This window comes from Dromaius novaehollandiae, chromosome 1 (assembly GCF_036370855.1).
Source record: "Dromaius novaehollandiae isolate bDroNov1 chromosome 1, bDroNov1.hap1, whole genome shotgun sequence".
NCBI classification, from domain to species: Eukaryota; Metazoa; Chordata; class Aves; order Casuariiformes; family Dromaiidae; genus Dromaius; species Dromaius novaehollandiae.
This window is the reverse complement of record NC_088098.1, coordinates 146,370,749-146,388,113: the sequence shown is the minus strand read 5'-3', so window position 1 is coordinate 146,388,113 and position 17,365 is coordinate 146,370,749. Positions and strand designations below refer to the sequence as shown.

Genomic DNA, 17,365 nt, shown 5'->3' with positions numbered 1-17,365 from the left:
TTTTCACTTTTCCTCTGTTCATATCCTGCCTTTGCTTTGAGTCTTTCTTCATTTTACCATTGACAAGGAAAGCCCCCAAAATAAAGAAAACCATTATTCTCAGTCCATATCATAAAGTCTATTTTTCACCACAGTTCCCTCCCTCCAAAAAAAAATCATTCTTCTGTCTGATTGTCCTACTGAGAAAGAAATAGTGTGGCAGAACAAGTGGATTGTGTTGCGTTTATATGGATATCTGGGGGAAGAAGAGATCTCACATTGCAGAAGTCAGCATCTATATTTAATTTTAGTAGCAGAACAGCTTACAATACTATACATACCTCCTTTCTCAGCTCCTGCTTTGAAACAATGATCACATTTGGAGGATCCCCAACAGCCGTGGCAGCCCCTCCAATATTTGTGAAGATTACTTCTGCAATCAGGACATGCCTAGGATCAAGATTAAGCACTTCGCATAGCCTGCAACATAAAGAAAATGAAATTAATATCCTAGCCTTTTATTAAATTACCTTAAAGCTTAAAATTTATAAAATTTACAAAATACATTTCTTTCACTTTAAAACTTCAACAATACAAATTTGCGCGTGCGCACACACACACACACATAAATACAATGTTTAACATCCTGCTGTTTTTATTTTATATCTGCTGCAGTAATTAGGGTGATATAGATGCAAAAAAATGTAGATATTTTACATTTATATTGCAATAGTTACTGTAATGAAATTGATGCATTTTAAAAAAGAATTTCATTAGAAGTACCGAATGATTACAAGAGTTGGACTACTGAGAAAGCTGAATTTTAAATTTAAAACCTAATTCTCAGTGTCCTATGACTTTTTCAGCCATGTTCACCAAGCTACACTGACCTATGGAAAATTATTCCAGGTGATTGCAGACTCTGCACTCAGCCTCGGTTATTAACTTTCATGTGGGTAGCAATGTTAGAGGATCATCCAGGCAACCTATTAGCCATGAATGAGCTATCAGTGACCTCAGCTTTCAGCCTAGATTTACCCAGTCTATTCTGTTCCCACTTTTTTCCTTTCTCTAAAGCCTGACCTTGAGTATTTCTGGATTTATTTGTAATGTAGGGAGAATAGAAAATTTACATTCTTTGTTATTAAACAAACCTCAGAAATGTTTTTAACAGCACACGGACCAAACAGGTTAGTAAGCATATTTCATGTTTGGTAAAAAAAAATAGCTTTCAATAAGAAGCAGCATCTTAAAGTGCTCTGGCAAATAGGACTGACTCAGTAACCTCATGATCCTTTTCAATTCAGAGCCCACTTGCACACAGTAATCTGCATGCAGATTACTTAAATTTACACAGATTACAATTACACACAGATCTATGCAATATGCTCATTTTTTAGGTACATTTTTGACTTGAAACTTGGGCCATGACGTTAAATACTTACTGTTGAGCTCACGCCTAAATGCTTTGGGATAAGGAACGATGCACGTTCCTGGTCACGCTTATCAGAATGCAGAGGCCGAGGTGATTCTAGCATCCACATCCTGGGTGTATGTCATAACCACTAGACTGTTTCTTATTAAACAAAATGAAGTTACTACAACAACCATCTACACCTGGAGCCAGACAAAGCCATTGACAAGACAAGGACCTGAACCCAAGCAGGCCAGTCCACACTACTTTCTTTTCCATGGGTCATCACACATGGTGCCTTCTCCCTTCTGCCGTGCTTGGAGGAAACAGAGCGTCCCATGGCAAACACGGCCAAACCATACCGGAGAACATGGGCAGCAACAGAGGTCTGAAATTCCTTGGGTTCAGCAACTCTCTCCACAAGGCTAGGTAGGTGGGACACAGGGCTTCCTGCCCACCTGCCCCGGCACCACAATGTGCCAGACCATGGGAATGAGCAAGAATGAGAGGGAAAATGAGCGCACCTCTTAAGTGGCATTTAAGAGGCCGCACTTAAACTGTTGCCCACTCTACATAATACGGGGAGCTGGGAAAGAATGGACAGTAAGATTGCTTTCTGAGGATTTTCTTCAATTGTGAGGCTGTCACATATTTCCCTGAAGGAAGAGCTGAACTTTATGGTTCAGTCTAAATCTGTATTATTAAAAGCTATATTTCAAAGAGAAAAGAGTGCATTGCACAAAAGCTTAACTTAATACACTTATGCTATCACCAAGAGTGTCAATTTGAAACTCTGAAGAAACACTGTCAGATGCCACATATATCAGTACATAAAAACTCCAGAGTAACTGCACAAAAATGTACTGCTTGCCTAAAAGCATAAAATTATGCAGTTGAAGGGTACTTTGCAGTACAGCTGGCCCAGGGACCATACTATGATTGTACTTGTAATTTTAACTTCATCGTTCCTTGAATTCCAAATATTTTGAAGTATAATCTTAAATTTCCTTTACTGATTTTTTTTTGATGGTCCTAGTGACAGTTTGAAGAAAGAACCTCTAATGTACTCTAAGAAATGCCAGGACCCAAGCATAAACAATTTTAATATGTTAGCTGTGTAGTAGGATTGAACTTTTCCAGTTTTCTTACCCTAGCTATATAATCTCTTGGGAACAAGCATCACTCCTTTTCAGTTCCCAGTAATAAAGTATCTTAAAAATAAACTGCAGCTAAAAATGGCTAGTTATTTTTTTTATCAGCTTACTACCAAAGGCAAAGAGGAACAAGTATCATATTTTATGTCCTATTAATGGTAGTCTAAATCCCTGTAGTCACAGAATCAGTAAAATTTTCTGCAAGCTTTATCTCCATGGTAATGAGAGTGTAGAGCAGCATAGCAAAGCTGTACACAAGGACTGAAGAGAATGACAGTAAGATAAAAACAGAGACTTCCAGCATGAAGTTTTCAAAAACAGGTAGACAATTATTTGCTTTTACTTCCTGAGATCAAATTCTATCTTCGCTTTGATAGTAATTCAAGGTACAAATGTTTCCTGCATACTGAGTTTCCCCTTCTTCAGTGTTACAAGCTCATTTGGCATAAAACAGAATAAATGCTGCAGTAGCTCTGCCTATGAACAGTAGTTCACGATACATAGACCTCTGGATTTCAATCCATTCCCAATTGTATTGAATTCAAAACATTCTGCAACACAGTTGAATAAAGCTTGGTGTTTAATAATTCCAATGCTGCTTACTGCAAGAGGTGAAATTATTGATTAGTGTAAAGCAAAGTGATCACTTTAAAATTTAATCAGACAAAAGACGAATGGAGCTTTCATTCACCAGCTGTTTCCCTATCTAGAAAAAAATCCACTTGCAAAATTGGTCTTTACTGCTTTAAACAAAATTTTGAAGTAGGAGCATATCTTAATAGAATTTTGTGTACTTTGAAGTGATAATGACTGCAAGCATTACATCACTCCGGATCATTTTAAAACCACCCTAGATCTTTCAGAAACTGAACAGGATTAACCAGATTTGCCTGGCTAAATGTAGGTTAAATTCAGGTTAAACAGTAATTTATAATCATACATGTAAGTGTAAATGTAATTGCAAATCACATATTATTAATTTATAGAAATCTGAAGTAATTAAATTCACTGTTACTTAATAAAAATCCCAAATATCTAGTCTGAAATCATAGAATATCATGATCACCAGCAGGAATAAAATTCAGTCTTACATTCCAAAAGAAGACTTTTGCTTGAAATCTGAAGATATTTTTAGTTCATTAATTGTCATAGTATTAGAAGGAATAACAGCTTCCCTGAAACATAAATTATAAGCTGAAATTTCATATAGACATTATCCAATAAAGGACATGGCAGCTTTAATTAAAAAAAAAAAAAATCTCGCTGCTTACAGGAAAAAAAATTCATCCGCCATGGAGCATTTGGTGCGATTTGCTATTGCAGTTTGGATATAGAAACAAATCAGAATAGTTAGCTGCCAAAGCAGTTAAACAGCCTTGAAATATGCATTCACTAATCAACATAAAAGAAAAAAAGCAACTGATCCCTTCGAAAGCATTATCTCTTCATCCTATTACAATAGGTGTATTTGAAGTTGTAATTTCCATGTAGATGATCAAACAAAAGTCCAAACAAGCATTTTGCACACATATCTATTACTGATTGCTGCCTATAAAAGACTAAGTCCAAAACTATAACAATAAAGTACCTTATGGTTACTGGAGTAAAGAGCAGCATTGTGGTGACGTTGTCCAAAAAAGCAGAAAGAATTGCAGCAATAAGGCACAGAATCGTAATCATGGCCCACACCTTGCCTCTCGAGAATCGATAGGCCTAACAAAACCAAACAAATAGCAACAAAAGAAAGGGACAAGAACATTCCTGCTTAATTTTCAAAAATGATTAACAACTTTACCAAAGGTGAGGCAAGAGCGAGCTCAAAGTAATAAATGCTCTTTATTAATAATGATAATAAATTAATGAGCTCCGAGCAGTGCACTCTGAGACGTTAATCAATCTAGCAACAAAATGCTTTGTGGAAGTGGGCAAACATTTCCATTATACAGAGGAAGAAGCTCGCCTGAAGAGGCACCCTGCTTCAGCACTGGCAGTGGGGGCATGGCAGAGCCCTGTGGTCCGGGCTGCTGGCATGCGTGGGCTACTGCGGTTCAGCTTTCCCACTCTCACGTGTTGGGAGATTTTCCCTGTCCTCCAAGCAGCCCCGTCGCAGCTGCGCCCTCTGGGCAGCTATTTAGGCAGGGGTTATGCCTGCCTTTGTTTTGTTTGGGGCTGCTGTGCCTGAAGTGGTCCTCTTCTTCCTGCTGCTCTCAAGAAAATAAAGCCATGCAGCAGGCAAAGGAGTCCTTAACCATGGGTAACACTTGCTCTGCAACCAATCCATTGGAATCACCCTTTTTGTGTAATTTTTGGTTCTGCTGCTGTGCAAAGGTCTGCAGCCATATAACCATGTAGGACTGCAAATCTAATGATCATTCCCATATCTCCTCTTTCCCACTGCCAGGGTAAATACAGACTTCAGCTACAGGGGAACTGCAGTCCTGGGTAAGTTAGTGGGATAACTCAGCTTGATATTATACACATGCTGATATACCTTACCGGGGGTCTTTGCCTTTCTCCTGCATAATATAGTTACCTTAAGGGCTTCCTTTGACCCCTAAGAGATTTTTCTCAAGTTACAAGTTGACCACTGTCATTTATAGTGTGATAAATATACACTGTACTAAGAAAGGTTTATCAAAGTTAATGTTTGGTGTAATAGGTCTGGATAAATACCAACTTTATTAATCTAGTAGTATTTAAGAATACCAAAATGAGCCTACCTTTACTGCACAGTAATCAAAGAATCCTGTTTCTGAGAATATGGCCACCAAAATCATCTACCAAAAAAGGTGAAAAAAAGAATAGCTTGTAACTGAATTATTATGCAAAAATAAAGTCATGTGGCTTGTGGTCCCAGCAAAAGTCCTATATATCTGCCACCATTTTGTGTCTTGTTTTTTCTGAGAATCTGAGCACCCTGATATCGAAATATCCATGACAGCTGTCAGAAAGCTATTGATAGCACATCATATGGTGAAATTTAGGTCTCAATATAAATGGTGCGGAGGTGTCATACTAGTCGGGTTGAATTTTACTTATAATGACTAAGTAGGCATCATACATTAAATACTCAATGTATCCCCCTTATGTCATTAATCAAGAGAAGCCAATGACTGCGTGTGTCTTTTCTGCAGTAATGCTCTATAGAGTACGGAAGATATCAGTTTCAAAAATTATTTACATTTTCTCACACTTCTGGGAGGTTTCTTGTCCTTCCATTTTGCTCCAAACAGATTTTTTTTTCCATGGGGCGGGGGGCGAGGGGAGGAAAAGCAGTGTCAGTAAATAAGAGAAGCTAAGAATGGCAGCAGATAATGGCAATTTTGTCTATGTACAATGCATATTTTCTGCTACAGTTTAATAACACTTGGACAACACTTTTTACCATAAATAGCTCTGGGTAAAGTGATTAAAATGATATATTATTACAATCTAATCAGCTATTTCTCTTCCATTTCTGGTGTGCTTATTTTGGCTGCAAACATAGCATTGACTAAGACAAAGAAAATCACTTTTTCCAGCAGAGTGTGTTTGAGGAAGATTTCGAGTAAACAAAATTAACGAGATGAGTGAGAGTGATAATACTTGGCACTTATACAGGTCTTTCTGTTTATAGACCTCAAGGATGTTTTTAGTATGTTATCAACATGATTTTATGGATGAAAAAACAGAAAGAGATGAACATATTCAAAAAGACCTCTTCCTTCAGAGTTCTGATTATCATTGTTTTGATAAATCCCTCTAGAGCCAAATTTTCATCATAACATGTCTCAATAAAAGTACAAATAACAATATGTTTAAAAAGGAAACTAGATATTGAATATGATTATTTCAACACATTTAGAGCAAAAGATACATTTTCATTACCATTCCAAACAACAGCGCCAGTGTCTCATAATCAATCCATTCTACCACTTTGACCATACTTGGCCTCTGCAATCAAAAAATACAATTACCATGAATACCACGGAACACCTAACTTGTGATTAACTATGAAAACACAAACTCCACTTAGTTGTTGAGCCATTTAAATAAGCTGTGATAGAAATTAATAAGTGTTTCTACAAGGCACCCAAAAAGGACTCTTTTATTCTTACTATTATTATTATTATTATTATCACTAATTCAAACTACTGCTGGCATCTAAATGGGTCATTATCAAATGCCTACATTAGGCTATTGGTTCATCTATTTGCTCCTTATGTAGCATTACAGAAATAAATGAAAATCGAATTATACGATACACCTCAATTTCCTTTTTGCTAACAGAACAGAAACATTCAGCCTCACCTGTGAACAAACTGGAAGGAAATTAAAGGAACATAACAGCAGTGATATGGTGACCAGCTATGATAAAAATGGAGAAAATCCATCAGAGGTTTCACTAAATATCAGCTAAGAGTAATTCAGGGGGAAAAAAAAAGGATTGGAAGGTGTAAGCATGAGGTATAAATATTTAGGATAGCATAAGGCAGTGCATTTCCATTTAGATTTGATTAGAAACCTGACATTATTGAAAATAATAGCATTAAAGTAAATCTGAATTAAGCTGAAAATGGCTGTACTCAGCTTCCTGAAACTCAGAGCAAAATAGCACTGACTGACTTTTTTTCCCCTCCCTATCTATACCCTAGGCTGTCCTTTTTCCCCATGGCGCCTCCCTTCACAATATCCATCCTGGCATCTCTCTCTCTTAAAAAGACTGCTGTATCTTGTGGCCATTTAAAACAGGGTAAGCACTGGAATTTTTGATATCATACACAGAAACAAACTGAACACTGATATTTTATAACTTACCTCCCCAACAACAGCTAAAGCGGCTAATGCTGCCAAAGAGCCCAACATCGCTGCAAGGGTTCTGTGAACGATCTGCAACAAATGGTAAGAAATGACTGAAAATTCTTTTAACTATCTCCTTATTCTTAAAAGGAAGGAGGGGGAAGGATAAAAACTCCTGTAGTGGATTCTTTTCTTGCCTTTTTTCTGCCTTTTTTGCCCCAACCTCCTCTCAGAAAGATCTGACCAGAGAATGGCAGATTTCTTTGCCTCAATGTAGGATTAAAAAAAAAAACAAAAAAAAAAAAAAAAAAAAACTCATGCCTGCGAGAAACCCTACTAGGACATCTCAAATAAGGCAGAGAAGGGACTTAGGGACAGATTTCCCATATTTGCCAACCAGTAACCCAAGAAGGAAAGCAATTCCTCTTTCATAACTTAAGGATCAAAAAGCTAGGCATCTCGATCTGAGCTAGCCACGCTAGTTTCCCGTCAGAACCCATGGGAAGGAAACGTGTGTTTCAGCAAATCAGATAAATCATGTTTTCTCGGTGCTTGTTCATCTGCAGCAAAGCAAGCTGAAAGCGAATAGCTCAGACTTGGGGCAGATGAATCCTGCACTGACATACTAGACATTGAGTTTTAGGTCCCGTTTGTGTTCTGGAGTACAGCTAGATCTGGCAAGCCTGTGCACATACTTTCTTGCTCACACACACAGAAGCCATATACTTTGGCTAAAATCCACTGGACACCTTTGGCATACTATCCTCCGTTCCTCCAAATAAGCATACAGATCTGATGGCTTGACAAGTGATTGTCCTCATGAGTGTCCTCAGCTGCTTCCACCAGCACTAGACTAATCCAGCTTTGAACAGTGCTTTTCCCCATGTCTAGTGCTTCTCCAATACAAGCAACACATCTGAAAATAGCATCCAAACTTCCAACCACAACAAAACACTTAAGTAGATATTCTTTTAATAATCTAACAGTTTAAACACTGTAAGGACATTTGCCCATGTCTGTGTAGCTAATGACTGAATTGCACTTAACGTAGTCAAGGAGGATGTATTAAAGCAAACATGCCCTGAAAATGTGCTTGATATTCCAAGTGCTCATTTGTAATTATTTAATCCACCATATTGGAAGATGTGTTTCACAGACTGTTTAAAATAACTCAGTTAAAGTAAAAATGTAATTAATAAAAATTACTCTACAAAAGTCCTAATGTAATGAACAGTACTTACTATTATTGTCTTTAAATATTATTCAGACAAGTCAGAATTATTTCTGAGCAAGAATTAAGACAGTTTAGAGGTATTTCATTTGCTATTCATTTCATAAAAATATTTTGCTGATGAGAAACAATAGGATGTGGACATCTCAAGGCCCTTCTGCCTGCTAGTAAAGGCAAGAAGAAAACGAGACATTTGGCTTTGATTTTTCCTTTGAACCTATAACTTTAACAGCAACATTATTTCTATACAGCAAAGAAATTTACCAAATGACTAGAAAAATAAATATATAATTGACTAATTTTAAGAGCTGAAAATAAATCTGGTTCATTTTCCTACGTTTTTGTTTAAAATATGCTGGAGAATAACCTATCCATTGTGACAAAACAGGAGATCATATCAAGGTTTCTATGTGCTAGTGACATAAAAGTACATAGCACAGACTATATATCCAATCAACTCCCACAGTAATGTGTGTGATAAGTCACTGTTTCATCTTCAGTTTCCAGTTTCAGAATGTTGATATGAAAGCACATGTATCGCCCTTCCGATTCTGCAAGGTTGGAGGGCATTCGATACGTTTGACAACTATTGAGACGGACAATGGGATGCAGTAATTAGGTCTTATAGTTCACACCAATAAAAGACATGAAGGAGAGATGTCTGTCAGGGAAGGCAATCAGCTTCTTACCAAGGCAAAGTAAGTTCAAAAATAAATTACTGAAGAATCCTTGGTCGTGCCTAGACTGGAGGTTTTCTGCTCATCTAATTACTCTCATTAGCTATCTATTTTGCAGTTCTCAGAAAGATATCATGCATTTTCTGAGATTTGATTGCTTGTAGAACTTCTGGATTGTTACTTTTCCATATTGTCACATAAACGTTTTTGCTGTCATCATTGTACACCTAATTGTCTACACTGGGTTGACTGCATTCTCAGTTTCTAAGAGTTTGCTGTCACCTATGGGTAAAATTTGCCTTAACTTCTGCAGAAAGGTGGGGAAAAAAATCCGTACCAATGGAGTCATCCCTCAGCTCCTTCATCTTGGTGATTTTTCAAGATGCACACACAGAGGTGGATTAGATCCTTAAGAATGAACAATGACTATTCAGGTACAAATCTCCACTTCAAAAATTGTCAAATGTGCAACTCTTCATTCTGGCAAATGATCAAGTGGAAGCTATGTCAAACCTAGGAAGTGTGTATAATTATTTAAAAGCTGAGATTAGGGGGAGGTTTAGGAAAGGGTGAATTACTCTTTAATTTTCTTTTCACTCAGAACATACCCTGCAGATCATCTCTATTTAGTTGATCCTTCTCAGGCTTGAGAAAGTAGATCTCTCTGCATTCTTTTGTAAGCAAATACAAGTGCCCTAAAAGAACCCTGATTCATAACAAGTTTCTCTTTCAAACAGAAACAGCCTATGAGATCACAAATTTTGGTTGGCTGCCTGACCTGTTTGGATAGAGTCTCCATTTTACAAATTAAGAACTGAAGCAGAGAGAAATGAAAGCCCTAGAGTAAATTATGTTGGCAGCAAGAGCAACTAAACTCAGGTAATACATCCAACCATAACCAACATCTGGTCAATCCAGCCATTTTAAGTAGACCTACGGAGTTAGAGATAACAACAGTTACAGACTGAATAGTCTATTGAAGTCAGTCGAAGAAACTCAGAGATTTATTTCTGGCTGCATTTCATGGAGTGGAAGACACTAAAGGTCCTTCCACATACAGTTAGTGTCAATGATACACAGGCTCTGGATAACTGAGTGGAATTCCTTTTGGACAGTGGGATTATATGTATTTGCACAACATTCAGCATAATATATCCTCATCAAAGTCACTGATGTAGTCAATAATTCTTGCAGATCTTTCTATGATAATATATCTTCACTTTCCTCTCCATTTTATCTCTCCGTTCCAAAATCCATCTCCCAGCACTGATAACCTCTTGCCTGGATTACTGTTTTGCTACACATTTGCGTTCCTTTCACAAAAAATCATCATGGGAATTCTTTTCACTCTGCACACACATTGCACAAGCTCTTCTCTCTTTGTCTTTCATTCTCTCTCCATTTGCCTCTTACCCACATTTCTGTCACTTGCACACAAATGCCCCCTTATATGCTCCCATCCTCTCTGATCCTTCTCAGTGTGTCAAAGCCACATGGCAAAGTGACCCCTTATTTTCTTCTCACTCTCTTACTTCTTCCCCACAGGATGGATTGCCACGGCTCACTAGTTCTGTCACAGTTTGGCCACTCTATAAAAAGCTCTTCTTATAATAGTTCCTTGTCTCGCTAGCTGGGAAGTTTTATTAAAAAAGCAAGCAATGGCAGTGGTGACAGAAGAGGCAGGACAGAGCAGGAAGATGCAAAGCCTGTGTTCTCGCAGCCTGCTCCCCACCTCCCAGCCTGACTACAAACTTTATAACCTCTTCAGGAAAGGGGCAGCCTCATCATCAGAATCATCCTCATTTTTGTCTGAAGAACACCTAGCAGTGCTGACCCAGTGAAACCACAAAGGAGGATGCTTGCTTTTTACAAATGAACAATACAAATTGCTACTGAAAACAATGCAGCAGTCTAGATTTTGTCCTTTACAATGCACAGTCCGGTTCTTGTACTCACTGATACAGGATATCAGTTAGGCTGAGAGCTTAAATGAATTAAAAAAAAGAGGAATGGATATTGACAGAATTATATACAAGTAATGAAAACATCCAGAGCTGCAACAATGGAGGCAATAGCATCAACAACAACATCATCAATGTGCTGGTGGCAATAGCAACACCATAGGGTCATGTTATAGGGTCAATTTATAGTGGATAGAGATTAGAAAAACTTAGTCAGTGGATTTTTATGATTGTCTGTAGGTCGTTTGTCTCATAATTGTTTGCTGCGTGATAATGTGCTGAATGCTGCTACTATATGATAATTTCCATACTTTTAATTCAGGAGTTAATTTTAACATAAGAAATCAAAATACCCCAAATCATTTATGCTACAAATATGTTGTACTTTACATTAATTAAAAATATATATCCACAGCATTTAATGCAAACTGGATTTAGACAACCTAAACTTTTTCCAGATTGAAATTTCTTTATCTATTCAAAAGGGTTTCAAAATGTTTGCACAATGTTCATCAAACCTTTGGTACACTGCAATAATAGCATTATAAAAATGATGCAAAATTTCAAAGACCTTATTTTGTGAAGAGCTCCAGGAGGTAAAAGGAAATTATTTAGAAGCCAAGTGAATGGTGACCTGTATGCTATTTCACAGCATACATTCCTCAGCTGAAATCTAGGGCATACATATTTCTGAAGTATGCTTCTGAAGATATTTGATAAATGATACATCGTACCAAACATTTTATTTCCACAAGTCCCTCTTCATAAGTGATAAATGGCAGTTGAAAGAGAACTGTCAGCGACTTTAATGTAAAGCTCCGAATGCAGATTCAATTCATTTCTTATCCATATTTTCTCCAGTGAAGCCTGTTGCATTAAAATATTTCTTTTACTGAGAAATCCATTTTCATATGATAGAATGGCAGTATTGCTGCATTCCAACAGGAGACAGTTATTCCCAAGCATATATCCACCTATGGTTTTTATACATCTTCCACCCATCTCCAGAGTAGCTGAGACCTTCTGTATAAAATGAAAAGCCAAATCCTTTTTAGCCTTCACAAAGTGTCTAGTTCAATTCTTTATCCTCAGGAGACAAGGAAGGAGAGAAGGGGGATAAAACTTGTTTTAGGATAGGGGTTTTGTCTTTGACTTAATGTTTTATATTTATTCCTTTTTATGTTTTAATAAGGATTTACTGGGTTACAAGAAGATATTCTTGCAGTGGAAAAGGTTTTTCTTCAAAGAGAAAGAGTTTGTGTTTCCTGAAGATAATCAAGAAACTATTAGCCTGACGGCCTCTGGAAACGTGTTCCTCAGTCAGATCACCTCAGCTGAGATTATTTTATAATTTGCTGTCATGCACTTTATAAGTTTTGGTGCTCTGCACTGTCCTGGAGTAGCCCAGCTGTTTCAGCAGAATACAGACAAAAATTCAGTCTTTCATGTAACAGGGATTTGATCCACTTATGGTTTGGAATATTAATATCAAAGCCTGGAACTGGCACCAACACCTGAAATCAAAACTGGCATTTAAAGAAAAACAGCGGTAATTTCACTTCATCATGTTTTCCTAACTCTGTCAAGTAACATAACTTAAAAAACAAAAAAGGTCAAAAAAACTTTGGACTCTGTACTATGAACTCTACAATTGCATCAACAGTTGTATGAGAATTTGCTTTACTTCAGGGAATTTGCATAATCTCAACAGAATATAAACCAATAAACTAGAATTACAGGATATAGTCAGGTATAGATGAGATAGAGCAGCAGAAAAGGAAGGCCAATTGAGCCAATTGCATCTACTTGATTTTCTTCATGCTCACCTATATTAAAGAGGTAGTCTAACCAATACCAGTAGTGAAGGCATAGCAACATATTTCTCCCTCAGCTGGTGACAGCGCCTAATGTTTTCCCTCCTCAGCCCTCCTCCTTTCTTGCTTGCTCCCTACACGAGTTCTGCCGCTGCTTCAGCTGCAAGGCACTCTTACCAGTTCTTGTGAATCCCTTATGGTGGAGGTGTAGACAATTTGTGCAAAAGAAATGATAAGGGAAAATTAATTGCCTTAGAATTACTTATTATAGCAGGAGAGAGTAAAATCTGTAGAGATTTTCATGAAGCAAAAGAAAGTTACTTGGTGCAGTTTAGAAAGCATAACCTGTACTGATGCATTATTCAGGGATAGGTTAAAGCAGCAGGGCTCTTGTGGCAAACATGAGCTGCTGAAAGGTCATGTGCATCAAGGACCATAAAGTGACTACAAGTCACTTTACTTCATAAAATTAGTGATGGCAAGAATAGATATTTATATCTCTGTCTGCAGACCATGACACTATTTATAGGTATTCTGTGCACACAGCCATGCAAACCATAAAATAAGACTTACACTAAGTTAAACTTTTATGAAAATCGTATTACTAAACCCATCTTCATAAATCAAAATGTATCAGAACTGCATCAGTGTACATGAGTATGCATTGTTTTAAAAAGTAATGAGACCAACGGCTTACCCATTTTCAAAGAATTTCATGGTGAGTCAGTATAATAGTACAATCATATGCATAAAACATGTGACCAAGACCATTTAAGAACACAGACTGGAACGGTCTGTGGACTTCAAAACATAAGCTGCCTATTTTAGTATTAACATGCATTCCCATTAATATTCAATAAATGACTGATCTCTGCAATCTGTGAAAATAATATTCAACATACATTCAATAAACTCTTTATAAAGTCACATTCCCAATGCAAAAAGCTACTTCTCTAAAATAGAAACATTAGATTCTATGGCAAACTTAGTAACTCCCGAAGAATGTCTACACAACCCCAAGGTAGGAAAGTACTGATCTATGACATTCTGCTATAATATCCATTTTCACTCAGACAGTGTGCCAAATTACTTGTTCTGATTCAATGTCAGTGGAGAGGTTCGTGGTATAAAAATCCCTGCCTTAAGGGAAAGGCAAAGAAGGCAGCATTTTGCCACTTCCTAATGCAGTTATTTGAAGTACAAGATAACGTTACTCAAGATGATTATCTTAAATAGCAGCTGATTAAAAGTAATGTTATATAGCATCCAAGATACGTTAATGCCTGTATTGGTTCACTTTTACCCCTATGGTATGTTCACTCATGAAGCTAAAAAATATAAAGTAGGGAATATTTTTTGGCTTTTGTCTAGAAAAGGTAGCCCCACAATTCTATGATTAAATTTCAGTTGACATCATTTTTTTCTACATGTAAATAGCAGTGCAAAGAGAGAGAGGAGAGAGAGACTGAAAGAGATCAGATTATGTTCTGTGAATAAATTATTTGATTAATTCATTCCCCTCTTCAATACAGAAAATGCATAAGCCAGTCCTAGATCTTGCAAAGTTATTTGTTATTCATCAAAGAATTTGAAGGAACAATTTCCAGTCTTTTAATTGTCTATGAGATTTCTTCTTCAGTAACCTCACTGCTTGCTGTTCTTACAAAAAAAATGGATATTGAACCAACTAGTTTAAAGTAGCCCTCCGGTAATGCAAGGGTAAACATATCATTACTGTGTGACATGAACAAGACTGTATTTGAAACTTGTATTTTTATGCCTCAGAAACCTTGGGGAAAAGCAAAGGTAGAGAAAACAGTAAAGTCCATAGGAAGAAGGGAAATGGCATTTGTACAAATTTTGGCCAGAGGATCCAGAAGAGGTTTTATTCCTACATCATGAGGGTTAAAATAGGTGCTTGACTTCTACAGTCTGGTTTTGAAAATAATCTCCCAGCTCAGAATATTGCTAATGAGAACTGGAGATGGAAAGGTATAGCACTGAACATAGTAAAGATTTCTCTCTGATTCAGACAGAATACAAAAAGAGGCATCTGTCATGCCCATATTATTACAGCTACCACCGAGTGTTTTCCAGCTTTTATCTGTTAAGATAGCTCTGATATAAGATTATTTTTATACACCCCCAGGAAACTTTGGAAGGAGAAATCGAACCACATCTGACAGTTTGTGAGTCTCTCAAATTTAACAAGTGTATCATTGCTATTTGTTATAAATTTGGACTTTTGTCTTGATGAGAAAATGAACCGAGGCATACACATGTAAACGGGCTGAGGCTCTGTAAATCTGGGACTTGAGTCAGATGGGATTAATAGAAGGCACAGCCCTGTGGAAAGCCAGCATAAAGACCATTTTTATGTGCCTATGAGTCTCAATCATGTAATATTTTAGGTATGAAAAACTTTTGTTATATGAGTTAAGTACAGAGATCAAGTCATGAGCCATTAAAGAACTAACATTGCCAGGAAAAACATGACAAACCAGACTGCTACTGTGGGCTGCTGTGACCAGAGTTGCTGGATACCAACAGGCTGCCCTGGAAACAACTTTTCAGGATGGAAAAGCCTTTGCAGTTTTGGAACATTTGCTGTTTCCCGTCAGAAAGCAACCAAGAATTCTGGAAACTGAAGAAGATATTTCCCCAGTTCTCCGAGCGTCCTTGAGACTAACAAGATTGTGAATGTGTAATGGCAAGAAATTTACACAGAGCAAGTCACGAAAGCGAGGCACAAACAAATTTTAGTTTCCCTTTCTGAATCTTTGTTAGGCATCTTTGACAGTAACATGATACGAGAATACAGAATTACAGCCTTGTGCTATGAACAGTATGGCAAACAGCAGCACTGAAATTACCTTCCCAGTGAGCTACGTGCTCTAACCAGGAGCATCTCTGGTGAGACTTTTGTCCCTGATGTCTCCTCTCTTTCTCACTCCAGTTCTCCTCTCCAGCATTTTTTCTCTTTAGATTGCTCCATCAAATCTCCCTCCAAGTCTCTCCCTTACATTTTCCTCTGTCTTGGTTGTTTATTCCTTTTTGCCCTTGCTCTTGCTAAAGGAAGACATCATTTGAGGCCCCAAAAAGAAGCTGAGTGGCTCTTTTCCCCATTTGTGTGCATTAGAAATGTATGTGTGTTCTAGCACCTCGTTAAAATTTTAAGACATCATGGCTCTCTACCCCTTTGGTTGCCTTAGGCAGGATAGAAGCTGAACAGCAGCATTCAATTAAGCTAATTTAATGTTCTACTGCCTGTCTCAAACAGAAAAAAACAGCATACATGGTATGCAAGGCAGGGCAGCACATTTGTGCTTGACAGTCTTTCACAAATTCACCAAATACACCTCAAAATTAGTCTTAAAAGGCAATAGAGAATAGAAAATGGACATCTGGAAATTAGTTTTACGCTGTGTGTTGAAAGTATCACTCATTATTATAGAAAAAATAGCATTCTGCAAAAAGTGGAGCCTGGGTGACAGCATCTTTTAGAGTTGACAATCTCATCTAGTCCTTAGAATAGCAAGCAGCACCATCCAGTGGCAATTTTTTACCATTAAGTTCTTAATTAAGGCCAATTTACATGCTACAGAAGTACCATAACATCTAAGAGAAGATATTTTTCTTTAAAGCATGTACATGAACATGCACACACATGCACATACACATACACACACAGAGCAGAGACAGACTTCTACCAAAATAAATTGAACAATTAGACAGGCAATAACGGGTATAAAATCAGCGTTCATATTGTATTAATAATACCATTAACAAAAGCATTCTCACAACATGTCAAGCTAGGATCATGCTGAGGATTTTGTTTGTTGCTCTACTATATTTCTGTTTGAATTTAAACTTCTCCTGTTTTTGTCTTTGCTTCCTTTATACTTCCTTAGTTGCAGTTACAAGCAGCTAAAAGAGGCTATAATTTATCTAACTGGTGCTGGCTCCTCTTTGCTGGCAGTGTCACTGCTCTACCCAAGTGGTAGGAATTCTGGCACCTCATCTGCACTGATCCACTGTTCCTCATATAAGGAGCAACATGTAATGCTCCTTTAGAGCATTAAAGTCATTTTGAGTCTCTCCAAATGCACAGCGGTCTCGTCATCCTCCCCAAACCAAAGAAAGGCAAGGAATGACTATAAGCACTGATATTTCACACTGCTCAATTACTATCTCTGTCCCAGGCTTTATTTTGGGCCTCTGCAACTTTGTGGGAGAACATCTATGACACAGTGTTGGGAATAATTCACTTTGGGGGACAGGACAGATGGATCTGTCCTACGTCTGGGTACACTTGCTCTACACAGTCCTCCAGCACCTATCTCAGTAGGCTTTGCC

General features: G+C 37.5%; 1 protein-coding gene across 2 annotated transcripts in view; it reads right to left on the bottom strand.

Moving 5' to 3' along the window:
- OCA2 (OCA2 melanosomal transmembrane protein) overlaps positions 1–17,365 on the bottom strand; it is a 217,772-nt gene that overhangs the window by 119,899 nt on the left and 80,508 nt on the right. For both annotated transcript variants that reach the window (XM_026103160.2, XM_064501789.1), the window contains exons 11-15: positions 7,345–7,416; positions 6,415–6,480; positions 5,268–5,324; positions 4,136–4,260; positions 321–459 (exon numbers count right to left, since the gene is read on the bottom strand). In XM_026103160.2, the coding sequence (XP_025958945.2) occupies positions 321–459; positions 4,136–4,260; positions 5,268–5,324; positions 6,415–6,480; positions 7,345–7,416 (459 nt within the window). The remainder of the gene's footprint in view (positions 1–320; positions 460–4,135; positions 4,261–5,267; positions 5,325–6,414; positions 6,481–7,344; positions 7,417–17,365) is intronic.